The following is a 26,796-nucleotide window of genomic DNA, read 5'->3' as shown; positions in this document are numbered from 1 at the left end:
TTATGGGCATGTGTGTGCAAGATTGTGTAAAGTGTATGGTCACATATGTGGCTTTTTTTTTTTTTTTTTTGGTTGGGGGTGGTTGGGAGTTCAAACAGATTTTTATAGGTTAGCGCATTAGAAAAGAAACGCACTTCATGCACATACATAGAGACATATGTAGAGACCACATAACATGAAACCAGAAAGAGAGAAAATGAGAGGACCAAATAACTAAAGAGAGCACATGCCTGCTGCATATGGACACTGTTTAGAGAGACCGGCAGAATTCATCGACTTTAAGGTGAGAAACTGAACACTTCTGTCTAAATACTTTTTGTTTGCCTAAGAGATTACACCGAAAATAGAAAGCATCAGCATTTTTTTTCAATTTATTGATTTTCAAATAATCAAAAAAAAAAAAAAACCCATGGGAAAACATTACAACATCAATATCAAAACCACTGTGTAACCACTGACTTTGTACTTTATTAAGTGAAAGAAAAAAATACATCCACAACTGTAGAGAAATTAACGTTCATATATATTATCAATAATCCTAACCTGACAGAGCTGCACAATGTGTGGAGAACCTTTCATTTACTGCAAAAACAAGTTATAAGGTACCCTTTGACTTGTCATATGGATTCAGATCTGGCAACCAGTCTGTTACTGTAGTGTATTTGTATATATGTCCAGGAAACATGCATGTCTTTACACTAATGACAAAAAAAATTATTAATTAAAATAAGCAATCAACCTTTGATTATTTTCAGCTTAATGAAGCAAAAAACCAAAAACTCACCACTTCATGTTTTTGTATGTCTAGTTAAAGTATTTGAATCTGCCATAACTAAACTATGTGGACAGAAATAGAAAATGTCAAAAGGAATTACACCAATAAAACTTTCCAGGGCTCAATGAGATGTCCGTAACTGTGTCCGTACCACCACAGGTGTTAATTAATGAAGGAATGTTAATTAATTTTCAAAATCATTATATTAATATCTGTCAGCCAACTAACTGCTGTATAGCACTTTAATAGCTAGGGTTACCAAAAATTTAAAAACCCCTCAAAGGTTTCAACAGCTATGATTTGATGTGGGACAACAAACCTTTTTTGATTCAGGTCACTATCCTATCCTATCCCATCCATTTATCATACAACTCATCTGTTTTTAAATTGGCAAAATAATAGCAAAGAAGCCAAACCAATTTTCCAGAGTACACCAAAATCATTTTATACAGCAGTCAGGGCCAGGTCCTGCAGCAAAGAGTGACTGGTAAATGCAGCGTTTGACTGCAGGCCCTGATAAATAGGCTGATATTTATTTGGTCTATGATACAAAAGGAATACTTTAGCCAAAATGTACACCCCATCCACCCACATCAAACACATGAAGTGAGCACAGACACTTCACCTGCCAAATGACCCACCTTGCCTTTTATGACCTCTACGGTCATTGCCAGAATCTTTGAATCACATAGACTCAATCACACATGCACAAGCGTGCGCACACACACACTTAGTTTCATATGCGCTGCTTGGTACACATGACTACAGTGCTAAAACTATATTTCAGCACCTAAAGATAGCTTTGATTAGCATCCAGTCAGTGTCATGGCCTAAAAAGCCGCTACTCTACAAGGTATAAATAACACATAGGGGATTTGGGAAGTTGCTCAGGATGAAGATCACATGACAGTTGTAAAAATATAAAACCAGGCCTTTTTTGAGTATTAGAATACTAGTGGAGAAATAAGGACACGTTAAAATAGCACATCAGGTAGAATAGGGATAAACTGTGTGTTGACAGAATTTTTCTCTTACCCTGGTAGTGCTGAATCAGTGCCCGTTGAACTGTTGAGTCTACCAGACCCTCTGGTAGGTCCCTCAGATACTGTTTGAGCAAACTGGCCACTGTATATGTATCAGATTCAGAGAGAAAGTCCACATCCTCATCACTCTCCAGTCGCTGTTTCAGGGTTTCCACAGCCCGGACGTTCCCATTTACTCTGAACAGGCCCTCCTGATGCAGGGCTGGAGGAAAGTCAGAGAAACATTATTTTAGTTACAGGTAACTATTTCAGGATTAGGAGCCAAACTACAGATCAATTATTCAATAAGACAGTTTACTTAGAATGTAAGTAGGTTGGGCTCTTAAAAGTGGCTTTATCATTATGGGCATTGATTGCAAAATAATCAATGAGCTTAAAAGAGCAGCTTAAACACTCTCAAAACAATAAAAAAAGATGATTTGTGTGTGGATGATCCCTTTTTTTCTGACTCCTTGATGTTTCATGTGGTACTGATGGCAAGTCTTGATTTGGTCCATGCATAGGCATCAACACCACCACCACTTACAAATAACACACAACAAATATGGATGGATTTTGTAATTGACTTGACTCTTTCTTTGGACAAAGTAGGCCCTTGGTGTAACATTGGAAAAATAATGAATTTGTCTCTTCTTCACTGTAGTTGTTTTATGTGAACCTGAAACAATCATCAAAAATAATAAAATCCAATCAAAATCAAACCAATCTTTATTCATATTGCGCTTACAAATGAAAGCATGACAATAAAAATATTAACTATTTTAAAGAAAAACAAAGGGTGAATCAATCTACTGTAATAAAAAAAAAGTCTTGAAATATAAAAATGTAATAATCTCTTTTTAATGATCTTGAGGTGTCACATCAACTCTTTTTGTTTAAGGAGCTAACTAACGTTAGAATAATGTCCTGACACGTCTTATTTTTACCTGCATCGGCGCTTTCATGCAAACGTAGACCGATTGTCGATTAAAACAAAACTGAGGCAACGTAACGTTACACAAATCGAAACTATGGATCATATGGGAAGATGGAAATTACTAAACGCTGTTATGCAACCCTACCTCCAACGCTGTGGTGATAAACTTGAAAGTTGTGATTCAGATGCTACTTAGTTAAGATGTTTTAATTTTAATGTGAAAAGCTGTGGACAGGAAACTAACACTGTTGTTGTAGGTTTCCATGGCAGCCACTAGATGGAGGTATTTTACTTGTCGGTTTAATATTTTACCATCGGCTTGTTTATTTTCATCCATTTGTCAACTTTTTCCCACAGATATGTGCCTCTATCAAGATTTAAGATGTCCGCCATTTTTAAAACAAGCGGGTGAGAGTAGCTAGTCATTTGGTTTGTAATAAATAACCTGTGAAAACAGCTTAATGTCTTCTGTAGATTATTAAAACCAACAAGGACATAGTTTCTGAATAGGTTGTAGATGGTGCTTTTGAATTTTTAAAAAGAAACAAGAAGCAAACAAGAGTTCTTCCCCCCTGTGAGAAAAAAAATTAATCCATTTCCATGTGTTAACTTGGGCTGGAAGGATTAACCATTATATTTCATTGTTTACATTTTAATCATTAAAAAAAATGGGCTGATTTTCAATACTGATAATGAAAATAATTGCTAGCTAGCCCAAGGCTTAGTCCTCCTTTGAGTTTTACAGATTCCCATAGTCTTTATGCACCACTGAGGACTGGAAACCCTAACCCAGAAATAACACTAGACTATGTCATACTGAGACGGGCCTCTAACTTCAGAGTGAGGAACAAGTCCTACTTTCTTGTACTAACATCTAGTGGTCAAACAGGATTACTACAGAAACATTAAAACAGAAGTTCATTACAAGACCCAGTACAGTGTCTTCTCAGGTCTTCGTGTGTTAAAAACAAATTATGGACAGCTAACATTTTTGGTAATCATTTTAATATCTATTCTCTAGCTTTGTTTTTTCTGTACAGTATGAAAATCTATTCAGACGGAATAGATGGAATTTTCTTGTAGTGCAGTCCATCACAGTGAAATCCACTGTACATCAATTTTGAAAGTTTATCATCTAAGAGGAAAACACATTTTGAACACTGATTTATGACATTGTACTAGTATTGCATTATATATTTTCTTTTTGTGTCGTGTGTTGTGTCGTTATGTAGTGTGGCTAAGTGCAGAGTGAGGGGAAAAGTCTTCTATACACAATAATATTTGGCTATTACTTTGAAAAATATGACAAAACGGAGGTCAAAATGTGGTGTTTAATATGTCCACTCAACAAACATAAGGAAGACTTATAATTCGGTTTTACAGGAGATGTAGGAAATTTCAATTCTGATCTGATCTGTGTTACTCACCATGCTTACGGAGATACTCTACCATCTTCTGCACAACCAGAGGCACACCATCCTGCACCAGGCCTTTGTGTTGCAATTCAAACAGGGATGCACCAAACAGCTTGGTGTGCTTGGCTGCCACTGTCCTGGGTCTCAGTATGGGTATCTGGACCATCTTCTTCATGTCCTCTTTAACCTGCACTGCTGTCTTGTTGTGCTGCAGGGGAGAAGGGCAGAAAGCAGCAGTCAGTCGCTGACACTACGGGCCCAGAGGGCAGCACTGGAGCTGGCATCCGGTTAGACACCGTTGAGACAACTGTCCTGGAGAAGAAAGGCTCACTCAGCTCCATAGACTAAAAGGTGTGTGTGTGTATGTGTGTTTGCGTGTGTGTGAGATGTTGGTGTGGGTGTCTCTGTGGAGCCCATACATATACACCTCCTGCAGCCACACTCTTATGCACTTGCGTGTGCTGAGCGCCGTGAGGAAGACAAAAGGGGAGGGCTGGCTATGGATATGTTGCTACAACAAATATCAGGTTACCACGCAACACTTCTGATTAAAGACAGTGCCAGAGTGAGACACACACCTGCACAAATAGATATACATATGTAGACACATGCATTATTTGAATGGACAGTGAGGAATAGGTAATTAGAAAAACAGAGGTGTGTGTGCTGATAAATGGTCCAACACTTAGATTTGGACACTAAAAAAATTTTGAAGCTTCTATATGACATGAGACTGAAGCATGCAAGAGTAGGCTGACAGTACTCAGATGCTGATTCTTAAGGAAAGTAGTAACTCTATAATAGAAAAATACCTCTCAGTGTTATAAAATATAAATTATTATATTTTTTTTACATAATTGTACTGTAATTATTGATGCATTAGCGTGTAAATAGTATTTGAATAGTTGAGGTAGAATAGCCCAAACAAATGTGAATCAATTGAGAAAATAATTAGCAGTCACTCATTAAATTAATCATTAGATGCAGCCCCATGCAAAGAAACTAAACTGTCAGTATGTCATAATACATGTCTTTAAGTAAAAAATATTTGCCTCTTAAGTCTGGTGGAGTTAAAATGTATGTAGTAAATATACTTCTGTCAGTGGCGTGATATACTGTATTTCTCCACAGCAGAGCCATTTTCATCAGCTGTAGAGTACAGCCTATCTGATTCCTTATCAGGGCAAACACAGCCACATGTTACCTCTACTTCTTCACATAGATACACAGACTGTACAACACTAAGTGTACATAAACTCCCTATCCCTCTTTCAATCAGGCAACATTAGACAGAGCAGGGTAAATTACTGATTCGTTTGTCACAGTTAACTACAGTATATCGCATAGCTGTCTGTTCATTCACAAGATAGTTAAGACACACAAACCAGAAGCCGCATTCGAACACTGGGTGAGGAGGAAAATACTTCCTGTACTTAAGAGCAAAGTTTTACCCTTGTAGCCATAGCTACAACTACACCATGTGACATCCTGTCATTACAGAGTTCACCATTTCAAATGAGTCAAAAGAGTGAGCTTACTCTCACAGAGACATGAGAGTCTGTGATTGGTCCACAGTGACACAGTAGGTTTAGTGTGTTAGGAAGGTAAGGAAGAAAAACTACTACTGCACCAGTTATTCACACAGAATGAATGCAGGCATGTGGCCCACTCAGGTCAGCTGATTAAAAACCCACCTCACAGATGGTGCTAAGATGAATAAGGAGACAGGATCTTTACCATGGCAGATGCTGTGGCAGTGTTAATACGACATGCATCCAGACTCAAATGAGCATCTGAGAAGTTTTCACAGTGCAGGGAGACGTGCTAATGGTGCTCAGTTATTCGCTCCTCTCTGGCAGGTGCTTAAAACATTTCCATTGCACTTTTCTGATAAATGTGAAATGGTAATTAAGTGAATTTGCATTTTGATGTGGAATGCTTCATGCTTGGATGACCGCCTCAAACACAAGGTAATGGGTCAAACAACACTGACAAATTTTAATATAATGGACAGTTTTGTTTCTTTATGTGTGAGGAAGTATTAGAAATGAAAAAAAAAAGAATGTATTTACACAAAGATAAGCACTGAAAACTAATTTGTATTTTATCCTAAAATTTCTTCTTTTTAAGACTGATATGAGCAGTGGGTGAACTTTTCAGGGCCGTAAACTGCCTCGAGTAATACTACTCCTCCCGCCAGTGTTAAAGAGTTAAGCCAGTCTGAGCTAGGTTTGGCTGTGTAGACCTCCTTGAACAGATGTCCCATAAATCTGTCTTTGCTATCATGTACCCACACATACACAGCGTTTTTGTCCTGGTGTTGAGTAATGCACAAAAACAGACATATTGTCACTGGGTTAACCTCACAGAGGTTGCATCAGTTTGCATACACAGATGTATATTACCATACGTACATATGGAACTATATTTGACGTTCAAGAAGAACAACAAACAACAAACTAAACAAGCGTTAGTATTCGGATTAAAAAGTGGGAAATTAAGGCAATCCTACATAATCCGACAAACCCCAAACCAGATCAAAATGTGATCCACAACCTTAACAACTGACATATAAGGAGAACACACATTTTAAGTAATCACTGCAATATACAGAGAAAATTGTAAACTACAATTACTGTATACACTCAACAAGTATGGAATACATTAAGGCTGCTAGAAAACCCCAAACAATATAGGCCCACTGCACATCAGTGACTCCTGGTTGACAGTGGTGCTTTAAAGTGACAGGTGATGTAATGCTTGATATTCAGGTACTCCCCTCACTGTCAAGGTTTTGCTCAGTATGAATATAGCAGTGACTGCGTGAACCACATAGCAAAGAAACAAGTGAAATACCTCCTGACAATAATCATTTGCTTCTGTTGTTTGTTTGTTTGTTTGTTGCCAGGACAGTCTGCTATAATCAGCCTAATTATCCTCATCCTCTTCTCCCATCCCCCATCTGTAAATTATTTTCACACTACAACTTCTGACAGCGAGAGAGAAACCTATTGTCGAACCTTTTGTCAGGGGGCTACTGAGAGGGGAGGCTATTGAAAATCTGGTTACTCTCACTGTGAAGTGTTGAAGTAAGTGTTTTTTCAAGTGTTGAACATTTTGGATCGTTTAAGTGACTGAAGTTTTCAAGAGGGAGGCTTTAATATAAATAAACTAACAAGAGCGTTTAGCTTCCTGTGTCTTTAACTTCCTCATGGAGGGGATAACAAGCCCAAGCATGTAACCCCCTTTCCCAGCCCTCATCCCCCCACCCCTCCTTGTCCCTGCCTCTCTCTCTATGTGGGTGGCTATTGAAGCAACTGGTTGCAAAGGCACCAGAAGTAGCAGCTGCTCAACTCAAAGAAACTGCTGCTTGAAACACTAAGTTTTTCCAACTCATTGAGGCACTGGATCATAGTTTGGGGGAAAAAAATGACATATGTATGGAAAACATGAAATTTATTGTGCGTTTTTCTCCCTGCCTTTTCTCTGGTGCTGATATAATGTTCTACAAGAATAGGTGGGTAAAAAAAAGGTTGAAGATACTGATTGGAAAAATGTGCAAGAGAAAGACATCATCTTGACGCCAGTTGTCATAACATTTGCTGAGAAGAGCTCATTTTGTTTTACTGCATAATAAGAGAAGAGAGATTTTTGGTTTCTTGAGATTTTAAAAAGGCATTCAGTGTCTAGCAGGACATTAAACACACTACATCACAAGAGTGTGTAGACTGACAATGAACAACACAGTGCTATTGTGCATTCTTTAGCCCTTAATCACAGGTTGAATGGAAAGTCTCTGAGCCAACTCAGGCTTTGTAGCTTCTACTCACACAGATGGTCATAGCTCCTGCTCCCATTCTGCCACAGAAGAAACGCCTGCAAAGGCAAAGATGAAGGAAAAATATGTGGCTGTCTTCCCTCCTCCTCCTCCTCCTCTCCTCACTCTGTTCCAGGACACGTTTCAACTTTTCCCTGTGGTGGGAATCACTTTCCCCTTATTAAAATCTGTCATCCAAATACTCCAAAACCACACAACACATATAATCCATGCTGGGAAAGAGCATAAAGAACTTCTGTCACTTCTACCGGCAAACTGCTGTTCAACCCATGAGCACAGATTACTGCTTGTCTCTGTCTCTTCCTCCCTCTTTATTCCCCTCTCTCCTCTCTTAGGCTGAAATCTGAGCTGAGCTCTCCCATTGGCTGACTGGTCTGGTCATGTGACAAAGAAGTTAAAACCCCAAACTTTAAATCTGCGCCTGTAGGATTCATCTGCCTGCATATAAGGGAATGGAAGGAGGAGGGTGCTTGTCAGCAGTGAGGACTTACTATTTTTATAGAAATGAAACATGGCTTACAATAGTGCTTACACATGAAGAATGACTTTTCAATTTTAAATATATTATTTATTATAATTTGCCCAAGATTAAGCCAATAGTAAACTAGTAAAATGACTTAGTCCATAGAAACATAAAAATAAATGAAATTTGAAATAAACTTTATGAAACTTTTTATTTCAGGACATGAGCTTTAGGTAGTTTTGGCACTATTATATATAAACCTCTTGATATTGTCATTGATCCAGTCACTGAAGGCAGAGACACGAGTGAATACTGAAGGTTTCTTGTCTTTGATGCAGCCCTGAGGTCCGAAGCTGACGATGCCATGAAGCTCCCAGACTGTCTCGGTTTCAGCAGCCGTGCAGGCAAAAGGGCCCCCAGAATCACCCTGCAGGAGAGCAGGAGAAGGAAATCAGATTGACTGGACAGGTAAAAAGACAATCAACAATTTGTAAAGGTCAGTCTGGGGGCAAATGTAAGTATTGTGTTTTGCATGCAACACTACTGAAGTTCTAAAGCCTTCAGTGCGTTTCTGAAGTACTTCCATAAATTTCTAATCTTCTCATGTGCCCGCTCTCACGGATGTTCATTACAGCAAATAAATAATGCGTTCTGTGTTCTCTTGTCCAATTATGCCTGAAAACTGGGCAGTCTTTGTAATCAAGGCTGACTGATCACAAACAAAATGGTAAACAGGGTGTTACATAAAAGGACAACCCAGTCCTCAGAGGCCAGCACACTGTAATATGTGGAGTTTAATAATGTGTGAAAAAAGTTTGAACACAATCCCAACAACTGAAATTACTTTCCATACCTAATGTGTTTTTTTTTTTTTTTTTTTTTTTTTTTTAAGTGACCTCTCACCTGGCAGGCTGACTTAAGCTCATCTGGGGATTCATATCCAGCACAAATCATGGAGGGCCTGAGGGTGTCCCACCAGTAAGCAGGTTTACTGCAGGTTTGAAAGTCAATAATTGGAAGGGCTGCCTGATTTAGCTTTGAGGCCACTTTGGGGAAGAGGTTACCTAAGATAGAAGTGAAAAGGAAAAGTGTATGTTGTTGTAAAGAGAATAGACAGAAAGACTGGCACATTTACACCAATATAAAAGTCCAAAGTAATCTGAAGGCAGAGCAAGAGACACAAACAGTATAAGATACTTAGATTGTATTCAGCTGAATATAGAAACTAAGCTTATTTTCTATTGTTTAGTTGTTTTAAGTCACATACTATATCATGACATTTACCTGGCATGTGAAAAATAATACACATTTTCAAGTAAAATGAAAAACAGAAACAGAAAAAGGGGGAGAACAAAACTGGAGTCACAGCATGTTAAAACTCCAGACAATGAAATGTGTGATTGCTTTTACCTTTCTCGTCTCCCCAGCCGGTGATAAAGCAGGGTGACCCAGCAGGCTTCACAGCTCCGGGTTTGGGTAGACAGATGGGGCTGATCTGCCTCGTCATGTTGACGGGTTTGGCCAAATGCACCAGGGCTATGTCGTTGGTGATGTCAGTGCGATCCTGCTCATACACGAACCCCTCGTGACGGATGATACCATCCACCTTATAGCAGGTCTCTGCTGAGGGCACGTCCATGGAGGAGTTCATGTGGTGCTTCCCCAGACACATACGCCAGTAGGAAGGTTTATTCAGTGGACTGCAGAGCGAATGGAAGATTGGAGGAGAACAAGAAAATGAACTTATTTTATCTTTTCCTATGGCTATGCTACAGTCAAAACAAAATGAAAAAAAAATGAAATCACCTGTGAATAGAAACATTAGAACGAGAGCACTAGAGCACATTTTTTTCCACACTGTCATTTTAAAAATATTGATTAAAGCCATCTGAAAGGCCTGCTGGCATTCCTAATAGTATGAACCATAGCTATATCTTACACCATGAAACAATGAGCAGCTGTCAGGATCCATTCCTCATGAATCAAAGAACCACCACATCCATGCATGTAAGGTATGGGAAACATTGGTGAAGCCTGGGGGAAAGAAATATTTTTTTGCAAGTTAAAAGCTCTCCTCCATCACTGCTGCTCAGTCAGACATACAGTGAAACAAGACATTACCTGCATGGACACTTGCCAGGGCCAGGAGTGGGGGATTGCCTCTTCTCCATTAACAACCCTTGGGGTGGCTGTTTTGGGTTTCACTGCTGGGTTCCCACAATTTTCTGGCCAGTCTGAGAATAGAAAATACACAGTTCAATTACCTGTAAATAAGCATAATCTGTTCAATAATTGATTCATTTAACCTGCATTTTAACATTCTCCTATTGCTCACTTGGAGAATGTTATTTTGCATATAGGTGCTCTCTGTAAACAAGACAATAAAAGCAAACAACAAACATCAACTGGTATAATCAGTGTTAAGAGCTTTTTTATTTATGTATTTTTCACCAAATTTGGAACATCCACACATGATCTCATGTCAGACCCAGGGCTGCTATGGACTAGGCCTACACTCACTGATAGTGATGTTGTCCCATGGATTAGTAGGTGGAGGAGGTAGGGTAGGGATAACACTGGCATCAGTGGTCCAGTAACCACGAAAACCCCCCTGCTGGTTGACACCGTTACTAAGGAAGCGAATGACAACCGTGTTGCTAGGGATGGTGGTGACGGGTGGAGGGGCAAAGCCACAGAATCGTCCTTTAGACAAGAAATTAGGAGTAAACTGACAATATAAAAAATATCAATAGCCTTAAACAGTGACCTGTACAGAAAGTCTTAATACAAATACATAAACGTGTGTATCACAATAACCAACCTAGTGATGCCATGTTTTCTCCATTGAAGACCTCAACATAGTCCACACAATTTCCTAACATATTTACAGCTTGCAACTCAAAATGTGTGAAGACTACATGAACACTTTTTGCTGAAGGAATGGAGACATGCCATGTGCACACAGACTGGGCCCTGTAGTCACCAGGCCAGTTTGGAGAGGTGATTTCACCCTGAGTACTGCTGAAACTCCCTCCACAAGGAACTGCATGAGAAAGAGAAGAGGGGAGGGGTAGAATAAAAACAATAATCTTCAGTTCTGCCCAGTGGCTAATCCTTCGATGTCAGGTAAACATTTCCCGTCTCACCATCTGTGGGTTCCACTGCCCTCCAGGTGGCAGTAAAGCCTGTATCTACCACTTTATCATTTGAGGAGAAACTGATGTGAAGAGTGTTTCCATCACTAACCAGGTCTTCAGGGGGTACATGGCTGCAGTGGGTGCCTGAGGAGAGGTGAACATGAAGATCTTAATTTTTTTAATAATTTTTTTTTCTTTTTCTTTTTTTGAGAATCTCTGTCCTGAGTTTGTGGATGATGTTCTAAGTGTCCAAACACCAGTGTGTCTTAACTGAAGTAATTGTGTGTTTGAAGGTAGAAGTGACATAAAATAATACAGTAATCATGTCAAAAAATGACTCATATGCACAGTACAAACCTAGACTTCCTACTCTGTCTTTGATGCTGACTTTGTCATTTATGCACAATTGACTCTCCTCCAGTGAGAAATTGTGGAAATGGAGGTGGACTTGTTTTCCAGTGGGCACCTGGATGTTCCACTGGCAGCGGGCTTTGTTGTTGTAGCTGCCAGGAAAACCCATAGTGGAAACGGTGCCGCCTGTGCCAGTCAAGTTCCTTGGTCCTCCACAGCCAGAAGCTACACAAGGAGGAAAGATGATGAAAACCTTTAGAAAACTGACTTTGTACCATATTTAGTATTTGACCTGAGGGCAACAGGTTACACTGGCTGGAGTCATACTATGCTCATTGTAGATGTCTCTGCGAATGACATTTTTGATCCAGGGTAGATAGGCAGAGGAGCGAGTGAATACTGAGGGCTTCTTATTCATAATGCATCCAATGGGGCCAAAACTGGTTATTCCATGAATTTCCCAAAGGCCACCTGGAGTATCTTGGCACACCAGAGGGCCACCTGAATCCCCCTGTGAAAGTCACAAATCAACATTAAACAGACGCATCACAAAAACTATTCTCCTTGATAAATGGAATTTTGGCCATCCATCTATTTGTCTTCTGCTTTTGGAGGACTTCACCTGACAGACAGACTTGAGCTCATCAGGCAGGGTATAACCACAGCAAATCATGGATGTCTTGACCTGGAACCACCAGTAATCCATTCTTTTGCATGTGTCATATGGTACGACAGGCAGGGCGACCTGGTTCAGGGCCTCTGCAGCTTTAGCGTTAAGTGAATTACCTGATAAACACAAATTTGTCACAGCATAAATAAATAAAGTAGGCATCTGCACATTTAATCCAGCAGAGGGCATGCACACTATGCAGCACAAAAACATGAGGAGTGAATATCTCCTGATGTGGTCAATTGTTGTTTAGTGAATACACTGTAACTCTAAACCAGTTTAAAAAGGAAAGATTGGAGTTTTGTAAACAAATATAAACATGCTAATAAGTATAAAGAGATGTGAACTGAAATTCAGAGCGCACCGGTCTCATCGCCCCAGCCGGTGGCGTAGCACTTCTTGCCCCCAGGTAAGACTTCTTCCTCAGTAGGGAGGCAGGCATAAGAGATCTCATCACTGGGTATCACCTCCCCATCCAGCCTGACCAGGGCAATGTCAAACTCCACTGTGGGCACCGTGGGATACTTGAAGCCCTCATGGCGATAAATACCAGACACACTGAAACAGCGTTCACTAGGCTCTGTGTAGGTCAGGTTGTGTTTGCCAAGGCACATGCGCCAACGCTGCAGCTCATCAGCATAGCTGGGTAAGAAATCAGCAGATTAGTAAATAATAATATGTAATAGTTTAAAGTAAACACAGAGTATATAGTCCGCCCTAAAAATGTGTCAGGGATAGTGCATCAACAGTACAAACTAAAAGTCTATTGGAGCAGTATTTTGACCATTTGTACTACACACCTCTGACACCTCTGTGATACCATACTTGTGGTAAATTTCCTTTTATACATGCCACTCAGAAATCATATCATGCACAGACTCCACAGAGCAAAAGCACTGTAGACCATTAGCCAGGGCATTGAGGCATTTCTAACAAGGCGCTGCTCTTGCACTGTAATAGGCCTGAGGTGAAAGTACTGCCTTTTGAAATTTCATAAATCGACCTCAAGGAAGTTTGGGAAAACTTGGAGGAAAAAAGTGGCATTAAAACACTGAACTTCTGTACATAGACTTTTTTTTTTCTTAAGCAGTTTTCACCTATCATTTCTACATGTAAATTAACTAATTACTTTAGTGAAGATGTGGGATATAGAACATTTACTTTATGAAGCAGTGGGCTGCTGTAAGTACCCAGTTCTTATGAATTAGAGTACCACCACAGGTGTGGAAAAATATAGTCTCAGGACGACTGGCTGGCCAGACCTGAAACAAACATATGTCAACAAACAGAGAAAAAAGTCATTAAAGATATTAGTACACTAGTCATTAAATATGTTAAACACAACTTTACCTTTCTGAAGATAATGATATTTTATGGTTTACATTATTATGTAATTACTTTTACCATTTATTTTTGGAGAACCTCACCTGCATAGACACTTGCCATGGCCAGGAGTGCGGCCTGGCTGGCTCCCCATTCACAATGCGTGACACAACAATGGGAGGAAAGGCCGGTTTGCCACATGGATTGGGCCAGTCTAGAAAATTAGAGGAAACAACTGTAAAATACCTTGTGTCTGATCTCTGCTCGTGTATGAATTTGTTTGTGCTTAGTGTGTCTGAATGTACAGTGAATATCTGCAGCTAACAGATAAGCACTTTGTTTTAGGAAAAGCAGCTTTAGTCATTAGTTCTGGTGGCATGATTCATATTTTTAAAATAATTTGTGTTGGCTACTATGTTTTTGGCTTTCAAGAGTCTATTACGCTTCAATATTGTATTCAAACATAACACCATGCGCCTACTGCTATAAGATCTGAATTAGTCACAATTTCCAGGTCATACTCCTGACTTGACAGTGCATATAAAAGAGATATAACTTTTGGTCATCTGAAGATTTGACATCAAATTGTCCCAGTCACTCTCAGCCCACATTTCTTCCCTTCATCGCTCACTCTCCCTCTCCCTCTTTCACCCAACACATAGGGTGCCTCTGGTCAGAGCCTGTGAGGAAAAGAACCCAGAGGCAGTAACATCTATAAAACTCTATTTTGGCAATTGGCTTGGCAGGGGCCTGGGCCATCTGGGCCTCATCGCTGGGTGAAAAATGGGAATCGGGTGACAGCCACTAGGCGGTAGTCCATGTCACATTGTGCTTTTAGCACACCAAATCATCTTGTTTGCCTGCACATCTGGGCTCAGCAAGGGGGAGATGGGAGAAGGGTTATGAAGAAGAGGTGAGGATAGGGGGGAAGCATGAATCAGATGAATCTAGGGCAGGATAACATGGATGTACCTGGAGAGATTTGTAAATAAATAACCAAAAAATATCAAAATTACCTTAAGGCTACATTGAACATGTAACAGAAATACAGTATTTAGCTAATCATTAAAGTACTAACTGCCCTCATTTTTTTAGAGTGCATTTTTGTCCAAGTTGAAAACACAAGTGATAAATTGTTGCCTTAAAAAGGCAAATATGTTTGCAAACATTGTTTTAAACTAGCACATATAAATATTAGAATTAATTTGGGGATGTGCACAACTATTTCCAATATTTATACCAGTGGGTGGCAGTGGTTAACACTATCATCTCATGGGAAGAAGGTTCTGGATTCAAACCTGCCGTCCAATGGCATGTTCTCCCTGTGCCTCACTGGTTTTTCGCCATGTACATGCTTAAGCAAACTACATCAGGTGTCTGTGGTTTCATCACCATAAGTGACCCTTTGATATTACTAATCATTGATTATGAACATGAAAAACACAGATCAGTGCAGCTTTATATATACTGACACTGTGGTGTAATGCAGTTAGTTTCAAGCTTCATCGGGCTGGCACAGATACCCCACCTATAGTGATGCTGTCCCAAGGGTTGGGCTGAACAGGTGGATCAGTGGGAGCGGGCAGACTGGGATTTGTTGTCCAGTAGGCCCTGAAGCCTTTGGCCTCTGTAAATATGTCTGTGTGGAAACGAATCATCATCCTGTTGCCTTTTGTCTGGATGGTAAGAGGCAGCTTAGTCCCACAGAATGGACCTGAAAATTGAAAGAATAATTTGTCCATGATAAATATATATAAATATGAAATACTTCTACAATTTACTGTTTTGTTGTAACTCCACCAACCTACTCACCATGTTTTTGAATCAGTGCATTAGTCAAACCATTGATGTCATACACCATTACATTATCAAAACATTTGGATGTCAGGATATTTTTGGCTTCCAGGTCAAAGTGGGTGAACGTCAGGCTGATTTTTTTCCCAAAAGGCAAAGCTATGTTCCACATGCACTCAGAGTTAGCCTTGTAGTTCATAGGCCAGTTGTGGGACTTAATAACTCCTGTCTCTTCTTTGGAAAAAATGCCACAGCCCTGAATGTCTGAAACAGGAAAAGAGAGCGATTGAGAAACAGTACGAGATGTGTGATCGCAGTTGCAGAACATGTAAGTGTAGATGAGAAACAGCATTTGGTTGTGATAAGAGAGAATATTATAAACTATATCAAATGGGTTTATGCTGAAGTAGCAGCTTTAATCAGTTCATTTTTATTCCACTTACTCATGTCAGAGTGTTATCTTTCAAATAAGTAATTCCAAGTAATTTTTTTTTTTGTTCATTAGAAAAAATGTGATTTAACTTTCCAACATGACAAATCATGATAAATATAAAGTTTTATCTTCTGTGCGTCATACTGGACTCTGACATGACAGTGAGATGTCTTTATGCTTAGTCTTCATGAGGTGTTGAGCTACTTTAGCAATGTGTGCCTCGGGTGTGAGTGTGTTTCTGTGTGTGTGTGCGTGTTGTGTGCTCATGTGTACATTAGTTGTCAATACCTGCAATATCCTCAGGATACACAGCCTCCCATTTGGCGGAGAATCCTCGGTCTGTGAGGCGACTGTCCGACTGGAAGGTGACAGAAATTGTGTCACTGGCACTAACCACCACTGGGGGAAGGATGTAGCCGCAGTGTGTTCCTGAAAATGAGGGAGAGGATAAACAGAGGTGAACAGTGGAGGCAGAAGAAGATAGTTGAGCAGGGATGAGGGCATAAGCTAAACTGTAAATGCCCAGTATTCAGTATACATGAGTGTGTCGGCTACATAACAGCAAAAAATGAGGGTGACTAAACTGACTCTGAATGTGACTCCATTAGCAGCTACATCTACTACACAAAAAAAGCAGGTGTTAGAACCTGTCAGCACAAAATTGAACCCTGACCGGCCATACTATCTAACTTACATTACTTCCAGATATATTATGTTATGTAAAATGCTAATGAATGTAAAATGCTACTCATTACTGCAGCTAATTGAGTTATTTTGTCCAACAGAGAATAACATTGTCGGACATTTTTTAAATAAATAGTTAACTCTGTTCCAGTGTTGTGCCTTACATCACACAAAATACATTGTGTTAGCTGCATAATAATATTGTCAAATTTTAATGCCAGTTTGTTGTTGTTAATACACTAGAACATCTGCATTTTGGAGAACATGATAATATCCTTATCATCAGTCCACTGAAAGGAGATAAATGATATATAATTATTGCCCAAACCGGCAATAAAGCTATGTTCCAAACCCAATCATCTGCTAATACATTAAAGATGATTTTACTTAGCCCCAAAGCTTTAAGTGGTTAAGTAACTTTTGCTAAAAGGTCATCACTGTTGGTACAAGTGGCTATTACAGAAAATGCTAAATGCTATAACACATTATAACAGTCCAAGCAGACAGGGTCCATAAAGTCAGCAAATTGAGTCTCTAATGTTAATTATACTGCAATTTAAAATGAGCCAAATTTAACTAATAGTAGCTATCATAAAGTACTGGTCAAGCTTAACCAAGTAAGGTTGTAGTGACAAAATATATAATTTATTTTATTGTTCATGAATTTAAATTGTAATTTATATTTAAAAAATCTGATTATTTCTCAATTTATAATCTACACAGGATTGGTTTAAGTTAATGATTTTTGGGTTTCCAGAATAAACGTTTTAGCAGCTTCACCTGTTTTCTGTTTTTTTTTAAATTTCTCTCTCCATTTCACACACAGACACGGCACCTTTCAACTAACAGCATGCACCACTAAAACTCCCATCACCTATCAGTGTGTTTTTCACATAGTGGGTGAGCTTGCACCTCAGTGCTTTAGTCCTTGAGAACTCAGCAAGAGATAAAGCTGTATCAGCTTTGCTGCAGCCACTGAAGTGAATAACAAGGAGAGACAATTTATAGTTTGCTGGACTGTTTGAAAAAGCACATCCTAATCAATGGTTTTACAACAGGGGACAGATATTGATCTGTACTGTAGTACTAGAGCTGTTAGCCAAGCAAAGTGAACCTAACATGAGTCAAAGTCTCCATGTTTAATGAGGGCTGTTTCACCAGCAAATTTCTAAATGCAAGGAGAGATTATAATCTTTGCTCCATACTGGTCACGTGGACCATATTCAGATTAACCGAGACACATCTAGATAAATACTTAAAAGTGCCCAAATAATGAAAAATCAAACTTATTTATCCACAATGCTGAACAATAATAACAAAATATTTTTTTATAGTTATTATAAAATAGTAAAAGTTTAGTTTGTGACTCACCCAGAATGCTGTAATTATCTGAGACAATCAATTTGTCCTCTTTGCATTGTCCAGCCTCTCCCGTAATGGCCATTTCAGTGATCTGCAGTTTAACCAGGAATCCTCTGGGAACAGATATCTTCCACGAAGTGTTTAGATGAGCAGGATATGGACTTGGAAAACCCAAGGACTGGATCATTCCTTTACGCCCATGAAGGATTATTGGACCTCCACTTCCTGACCATTAACAATAGAGGAAGTAATGCTGAATACAATATTTTAGTTTATTCACAGCTCATTGTGTAATTTTTGTAGCCTTTATGAAACCAGGGTGAAATCCAACTGAGGCTAAGGACCTCTTGTTCAAGAGTGCACTGTCAAAAGATTAAAACGTGCTAAGAGCATAAACAAATAGAAGAAGAATCATAAACTACTCAGATTACAATAGTCCTCAGTTCAGTCAGTGATACTGAGCTCAAATTGTCTTCAGTGAAAGGGCAACTGGATCAAAAGTGCAGTCTTCTCTTGTTTGTTTCTCAGTTGATGAGGACCAGCTTGCTTTGATACAAAACTGCCCAGTGAAGTTCATTATGTAGTACCTTAATTGGCCACTGGAGAAAACACTCCTGCCTGCCAATAGCTTTAATACAGTGATGAGTAGATAAGCCACAAGGGGATCTCCCCACTACACCACAGAGAGCCAGTTGCATTTATCCTTATTTGGTCGCTGTAACCTGATTAAAGCTGTTTCTGTGTGCACAGAAAACTGCGTGAGGAGGTGTTAATAGTTATGTAAGGTATATAAACAAGCTCTCTTATGCCAGGAAACACCCCTCAAAGATAATGTGACAACATGGATAATAATGTTAGAATTGATTGTACATCAGTATTAAAGCTCAGGAGATAACAGATTGAAGAAGGTCGTGGGTTCGCATCCCGGCTTTTCTGTGTGGAGTTTGCATGTTCTCCCTGTGCTTGCGTGGGTTTACTCCGGGTACTCCGGTTTCCTCCCACAGTCCAAAAAACATGCATGTTAGGTTGATTGGTGACGCTAAAATTGCCCGTAGGAGTGAGTGTGAGTGTGTGAGGTTGTCTGTCTTTGTGTGTCTATATGTGGCCCTGCGACAGACTGGTGACCTGTCCAGGGTGTACCCCTGCCTTCCACCCGAGAGAGAGCTGGGATAGGCTCCAGCAGATCCCCGTGACCCTGAACCAGGAAAAAGCGGGTATAGAAGATGGATGGATGGATGGATGGATAACAGATTGTGGTTTGGCAATCTAACCCTGGAAAATTGCTCTGCAATTTTAACAATAAAGGGGGTTGCCATGGTCAGTTTTTGTAGTTTTTTTTTTTATTATTATTTTTATTTATTTATTTATTTGGCCAGTTGATTGAATAGCATAAATCTGTTACTATTACTGAGGCAATCAAATGTATTTGATTGTCTATATATTTCAATTTAAAAAGAGGCATAGAAGTATAGGAGCATAGAAGGAAAACTAAATGGAGAGCCAGGTTTGGGAGAATTCTTACCCGAAGATGTTGGAGGTGGAGAGGTTTGTGTGGTGGGTCTGGGTGTGGATGTGGTTGTAGGTTTTGTTGTAGTTGGAATAACAACAGGTGGAAGGCTGGAGGTGGTGTAAATTGCTCTGAATCCTTTTGAAGTCAATCTGTTGTCAGATTTGAAGTAGACAACCATTGTGTTTTTACTGGACTCCACTGGTTGAGGTATTGTCCTCCCGCAGAACTGACCTTTAATGCATATGACATTGGTGTAAAACAGACTCCAGAAGCTCTGTCCATTGTTCAACTTCTCAAAATTTTAATTGAGTTCATTTTCTTTTTCCTGTTGTGTTCTCCTCCGTATACTGGCCATGTTAGACCATGCTTACCTAATGAAGAAGAGCCAGCCTTATAGCCATCATAGACCTGAACAAAGTCTCCACAGACATCAGGGACCAGGTCGAAGGCGGTAAATGTCAGTCGCACCCTCTCACCTTCAGGCACAGTGATTTTCCACTGAACAAAAAAGAAATAAATAATTATTTGTACCAGCAAAGGCAGATTTCTGCAAATATTATATTAACCCAGTCAAGTCTTGATACTATAAAAAACAGCTATCTGCATCACTTCTCATGTTTTCATGCACCTTCTGCTATAGTTGCATTTTGCTGCAACTCATAAAGAGTTTTATCACTGATTCTGCTTGTGTCTCGATGGACTGTGATCTGTCAAGCTACACCACAGGAAGGTGAAATCCTGATGACAGCCTAATAACACCATATGACTCTTTGTCCAAACCCAGCATGCAAACCCTGACATCAAAACTGACTAGGATTTAATTAGATGCATTAATCACTGATCAAGACCATGAAGACTGTCAACATGACTGTTTTGAAGCCTGAAGCTAATGGATTTACTATGAAATGCTAATATTAAAGTTTTGGGTTTGCCTCGGTCCGCATGGTAAATAACACTGACACTCTGTAGTAAATGTAGTAAAGTGTGGGATGATATTAAGGCCATCTTACTGGTATTGATCAGCAGTTATTTTGCACAATCCACAACTCAATTCCTTTGAAATACAAAACACAATTGTAAGTAACAGGATTTTCTATCTAATCTCATCCTGTTTTGGGATTAGTAGATTTACATAATATGCTGCATTTTAAATCTGGATTCACGGCATGAGTTTACTTTATGAAATGTAAACAAAAAAAGGCATATGTTCTATGTTAAGTGTAGAGCTGGAGAGCTGGAAACTAAATTAGTTTAAAGATAAAGCAAAAACGAAGACATGCAAATAAACAACTGAAAATAACTGCTTGCATTAAGCACTGTGAAATAGCACTGAAAGTCTACGTCGCACCAATAAATTCATGTAGAAAACTGTGACAACAAAACAAGGAGCTGATCGATGCTCAAACATGCATTCAGGTGAACCATAGTAATATAAACACACCAATTATAGCAATGACCGGTATTGTCCCCCTGTGCCAGAGGGCACACAGCACAGTAATGAGCACTACAACTTTATAACCTTGAGCTAAAGGTCAGCAGTGCTCACTTTAGATGTACAAAACTCGGTGTAAGTAGCTGTTACCACATATCTGTCACATCTGAGTTGCTTTTGTGTGTGTCTGCTCATGTGTGTTTGCATTACCTGGTATAATGCAGCATTCAGGTAGTTCTGCTCAGGGAAGCCAGGGGTCATTAGATCCCCCTGGTCACCTTGGAGAAAGCCACCAGCTCCGGCTATTTCTGGCAGCAGGGATGTAAAGTATACCTCAGCTCCACAGACACCTCAAGGATATCCACAATACACTCCCTCCCTTCATTACCACCCTTTGCATTTTCATTTCCCCTCTCCAACCCTTCTCCTCACCCAGCACCATCCCTACCACATTCACTTTCTACATCAATCCTATACTGTAAAGCAGATGTGCAACACAATGTCAAAGTTGTGGCAATTTTTGTGAAAGACTGGATTTTCAGTCATTAACTTACCTGTGGTGAGTTCTGGAGCCACAGCTTTGTAATGAGCCTTGAATCCTTGGTCTGTTTTTCGGTCATTGGTGTCAAAGTGGACTGTCAGTTTGTTTGTCAGGGACACCACCGGCTTCGGTTTAGTGTAGCCACAGTATTTACCTACAGACACCAGAGAAATTTTGTAGAAAAGGATAGACACAAAAATTCTATATCTCTTTCACTAAAAGGCTAAAAGGGCAGGATAGTATATCCATTATTGGTGTTGTTGAGTATCGAATATCCAGAGGTCAGTTGTCTTATAATTTGTCCATGGTTGTACAGATAGCAGCTCTTTATTGCTGTCTCATAATATTTAAAGTTGTTCATTTGGCATTTTTAAAATGAATAGTTAAGGTAAGTGTTTTGCTTTAAGGCTTTGAATTTGGGTCTTAAAACAATTTATGTACCCCGTTTATTGTGGGAAATATATTATCATTCCAAAAAAGAAAAATCCATTGGGTTTCAGAGCAATCTTCTGCTGTGTGGTTTAAGAACTAGTGTATGAGTGTGTGCTACTGTAAGTAGAGCAGTGTGCAGTGGACCAGCAGGACTGTGTGACTGAGTCTGCCTATGGATGGATGGGTTGATTTGGGCATGACATCAAAGCTAAATCCCCAAGCTCTGCAGGCTGAGGAGCTGGTGTATTTATGTGCATCTATCTATCTATCTATCTATCTATCTATCTATCTATCTATCTATCTATCTATCTATCTATCTATCTATCTATCTATCTATCTATCTATCTATCTATCTATCTATCTATCTATCTATCTATCTATCTATCTATCTATCTATCTATCTATACATACAACATTTTTACCAATGATTCCCAGTGAGTCTTGTAGTGTGATGAAGTCCGCCGTGCAGAGATCGGTGTCCTCCAAAGCAAACTCCTCAAACCGCAAATGGATCACCTGCCATAGAAACATGATGAGGTGTTTCATCTTTCTTTTTTAAAAGTGAGAATTTGACAAAAGAGACAGGCTGCTCACTAAGAAAGCCAAGACTGAGCGCTCAGCGTGAAATCTGAGTATCGTTGTGCACATGTGACAGTATGCATGTATGCACATGCCTCTGTATGTATTTATTTGTGTTGATAGATAGCAAAAGGAAAACAGAGACAGAGGTGTACAGAGAGAAAATCAGCCAGTGCATCAGACAGGTAGCAAGGCAGCCATGCTAATATAAAAAGAAGCTTCAAGGATTTTGTTTTCTCCTGTGGTCGTGGGGAGAAGAGGTGAGGAAAATGAAGAGAACAAGGCAGCCATCTGTCCGTGACGCTGCCACTGCATTCATGCCAGCTGTCCTCTCCTGCTTGGCCTCACATAAGACAATTTCCCCAACAGTAACTTGACAAACTTTTCTGATTAGACACTTTGAAGGACCCTGTCTGAAAACAGACATCACTGAAGTGTTTTGATTTATAGAATTATGTAAAAAAAAAGAAACATGTTGAGTGAAGAAAGATGACGGCTGATTCAGATCACCTTATCAGGGTCCACAGTGATGTGCCAAGTACAGCTCTTGCCATTGTCGTAGCTGCTGGGGTAGTTCCAGCTGGTGAAGGTGCCTGACTCTCCTGACAACTCCTGAGGACCATTGCACCCTGAGTTCAAAGGTGGAAATGTATGACAATGGTCATATGACGCTCATTACAGTACTTACTTATCTTTTTGGAAATCAGCTGTTGCTCCAAATAGAATATTTGTAATGGCGCTGCCAAAGAGAGCCTCTTCCATTTTTCCCAAGTTCCTGGGCTCATTTGTGGGCTACTACAGGCTGATGGGTGAGATACTTCACAGTATAAAGGGAATCTTTGACCTACTGGTTGTGCTAGAGGAAAGCTCAGGGGACCAATTTCAATGATTCAGCCTTTGCAGTATACCACGGATGTCTACAAAATTGAACGAGTATCCATACATTAATAGTTAGGTCTGTACAAAAGTGGTGAACTGACATTGTCATCCACAGTGCTGTTGTTTTTATTACTGTGCAAACAGCAGGAGAGGAAAAATTAACCAAATTCAAATGATTAAAAAAAACACCATATTGAATTTGCAGTAAAAATGAAAATAAATTGAGATGCCTTGGAAACAGCATTGATTAAACAGTCTGCCATCATCTACAATAGTATGTTTTCCCTTGTGGCTGAAGCAGCTTCTGTTGGGTGGTCTGAGGCACAGCTGTGTTTTACAACAGAAAATGGGGATGCATTTTGTCATTTGGGCAGAACATTACTGTCAACATAATCATATTGTTGTTCTGTTATGTAAAACAAGTGATCTCATTTTGGGGGCAGCTATCTTTTTAATGCATCTTATAAGGATAAATTGTTTGTTCTGTTTGTTGAAGAATCACTGAGGATCCAGCACTGAAATATTGTATGAATAAATAACACAGAACAAGTGACAAATCTGCGCAAGTCCTGTCTCAAAGACTTTTATTCGACGTGTACTCTGATTACTTGTAATACTAAAAGTAAATTGGTTTCTCTGGCATTCATTTCTCCACTTTACTCAGCTCATGCAAACACAAATGATTCACCCACTTCAATTTCCAAAGACAAAACAAGGCAGCACGAATGTGTCTGCTTTCATAAAGTGACACTTTGCACTGGAGAACACATTTTTCTCCTCCATAAATCCAGAATAAGATATGGGTTCTTAAATGGAAAATGAAATTGGAAAAAGATGAAGAAATGGATGAGGGGTCCTACTTGGTGTATGGTATAACAGCAAACACTGCTGAGGTGGTGATGGCACGCACATTATTGCTATGAAATTGCTGAGGCAGTACAGGGGGCAGATGTAGAAATCATAGTAATAATACAGTACTGCCTGCTTTGGGTTGTCGCACTTCTCTGTTGTGTGTCTTTTAATTGAACAGAAACCTCTGTAGAAAATTTTAAATGAGTTGTTGACCCTTAAATTAATGTCTTACACAAAAATGCATTTCCTGATGCAGTGGCCTCAACATACTCTCACTTTTAATCGTTTTGTCTCTGTTTTGTCTTACTGCTATTTTCACCGAAATGTTTGCCATTACAACATTCTGCACGATGTAATGGATACTGTATTACCACACAGGATTCATGCACTTAAAAGTCAACAGGTTAACATAAGAGATATGTGATTAACATGAGCACAGTGTGTCTTAACCAATGTACTAGAGATACATGTTGGTGTTGTTGAGTATAAACTCTCACCTTCTGGATGAGTAGAAGAGTCAGCTTTGTCAGTGAAGTAGATGACGACAAGGGCGATGCAGGCACCAGTCACGGCCACGAAGAGAAACATCAGACACTTTTCCAGGGTGCTCACACCTCTGCACCGACGGCGACCCTTACCCAGATCCATTTCTTTCACAGTGGAGCAGATGCACCACACTGTGTCTCATCCAATTCACCAGCTTATTACTAACACAAGAGGTGTCAGGGTATATCAGAACCTTGACAGCACACATGAACCTTGTGCTCATTCATTTGTGGTATCGAGGCATGGTCTAGCCCAGGTGAGATGGATGCGACTGAGCCATAAATAATATTGCAAGTTAATGAATATTGTTACAGTTGGTGTCCCAAACAAGAGGTCAGAAGGAAATCCTTCAAGGGGACTGATAGATATAGAAAGTACTGTAAAAGACAGACCTCTCATCTGTGACACAGACAACCTGGTTTTACACACTCTGTGTGGCATTTAGTCTGAGCTTTGATGGTGAATGATTCTCAATCTGTGCTCCATGCAAAACACACTTGGTGTAAACGCTTAGTCTGTAAAGGAACTTGTCTAATACCCAAGGTGGCCAATAAATTATGGACAGTATTTTGAAGTCTTTTATAATCGTACTGCAGGGAGGTTGTGTCTTTGACACCCGAGTCTGTGTATTTCAAAGACCAGTAGCCCTCTGTAATTCTTCATCAAAGGAGTCATGCACAACAAGCTGCGCTGGCGATGGGAATAGTGCATGATACAGTCTTTGAATAGAAGGATTTCAAAATCCTTAGGCTTAACAAAATCTCCTGCTGTAAAAAATGTGAGAACAAAATTAATAACACCAGGTTGGCTATGTCCGACTTCAAAAGGCACTTGAAAACTTCAGATAGGTGAGTGATAGCTGACAGCAGACCGCCTGTGGGCTCAGATTCATAGTCAAATACCCCAACAAACCACAGTCCCCCTGAAATGTCAGATTTCTATTTGACTTTCAGACATCACTCAGGTTTTCACATTTCCAGTCATAAATTAATAAAAGTTTCATCATTAATCCTTCAAGAACTTTAACCTGCACATTGTGGCAGCATGGAAAAGGCTTTAAAACATTACTTATCTATCAATCAGTCAGACAATCTGTTTGTATAGCACATTTGTGCAATTCAAAGTGCTCCATGGAGAAACTGATAATAAAACAGTACAGATTTAAGTAGTAAAACAATCTGAGGGATCAAAAACTAATATAACCTGCAGCAGAAAACAAAGAAATAAAATGGAAAAGAGCAACTAAAGCATAAACAAGATTATTAGTATTATTATTAGTAGTAGTTTGTCCTGCACTTTGGAACAGGTAAAAGACTTATGCAAGAAAACCTGGGGGTGTCCTGATTCATACATTACTAAGCATGTAATACCAGGAGGATGGTGCAAAAGAGAGTTCTGAATGTTGACTTTGCAGGGTTCATGCCTGCAATAGTCCAAGGCCTGGCCATTATATTGAGCTTGAGAAACTGTAGGACAGGGTAGAATGGGTGAAAGGAAGATAAAGGTTTTGCTTTATTGAAACTGAGTATTTAATTTTCACACACAAAAGCTGAAACTATTCTAAATCATCCAGAATGTCTATCAAAAGTGTTTCTTTCAGAGACTTAAAAATTCATCTCTGTGCCTGTCCAGGAAACACACACACACACACACACCCTCACACACACACACACACACACACACACACACACACACACACACACACACACACACACACACAGGAGGATTAACTTCCTTTGCAGCATTGCAGACAATGGCTAACGACACAAGCAGGGTTGTAACAAAAGCTCTTAGGTCAGAGGGAATGATCTTCACAAGGAG

At 39.6% G+C, this 26,796-nt stretch overlaps 2 protein-coding genes across 2 annotated transcripts in view; both read right to left on the bottom strand.

Moving 5' to 3' along the window:
- The window catches only part of fam13a (family with sequence similarity 13 member A), a 42,524-nt gene extending 34,503 nt beyond the window's left edge, over nucleotides 1-8,021 (bottom strand). Inside the window, exons 1-3 of the mRNA XM_026302907.1 lie at nucleotides 7,980-8,021; nucleotides 4,162-4,357; nucleotides 1,811-2,020 (exon numbers count right to left, since the gene is read on the bottom strand). Of these exons, the coding sequence (XP_026158692.1) occupies nucleotides 1,811-2,020; nucleotides 4,162-4,357; nucleotides 7,980-8,006 (433 nt within the window). The 5' untranslated portion in view covers nucleotides 8,007-8,021. The remainder of the gene's footprint in view (nucleotides 1-1,810; nucleotides 2,021-4,161; nucleotides 4,358-7,979) is intronic.
- A 621-nt stretch (nucleotides 8,022-8,642) lies between these two features.
- LOC113128071 (ovochymase-2) lies at nucleotides 8,643-25,077 on the bottom strand. Its single transcript, XM_033325147.1, has 25 exons — nucleotides 24,927-25,077; nucleotides 23,209-23,327; nucleotides 22,542-22,635; nucleotides 21,701-21,841; nucleotides 21,357-21,454; nucleotides 20,086-20,212; nucleotides 19,727-19,945; nucleotides 18,214-18,429; nucleotides 16,447-16,587; nucleotides 15,744-15,989; nucleotides 15,460-15,645; nucleotides 14,036-14,145; nucleotides 13,770-13,870; nucleotides 12,973-13,250; nucleotides 12,561-12,724; nucleotides 12,266-12,449; nucleotides 11,945-12,163; nucleotides 11,597-11,731; nucleotides 11,272-11,493; nucleotides 10,971-11,153; nucleotides 10,572-10,684; nucleotides 10,390-10,484; nucleotides 9,861-10,150; nucleotides 9,354-9,514; nucleotides 8,643-8,877 (listed from the first exon to the last, which is right to left on the bottom strand). The coding sequence occupies exons 1-25, from the start codon at nucleotides 25,075-25,077 to the stop codon at nucleotides 8,680-8,682; spliced, it is 4,191 nt and encodes a 1,396-aa protein (XP_033181038.1). The 3' UTR covers nucleotides 8,643-8,679.
- Between the last annotated feature and the right edge of the window lie 1,719 nt (nucleotides 25,078-26,796).

Source organism: Mastacembelus armatus, chromosome 1 (assembly GCF_900324485.2).
Source record: "Mastacembelus armatus chromosome 1, fMasArm1.2, whole genome shotgun sequence".
Taxonomy (NCBI): domain Eukaryota; kingdom Metazoa; phylum Chordata; class Actinopteri; order Synbranchiformes; family Mastacembelidae; genus Mastacembelus; species Mastacembelus armatus.
Note: the sequence above shows the minus strand (reverse complement) of the source record. Positions and strands in the feature narration are given on the sequence as shown.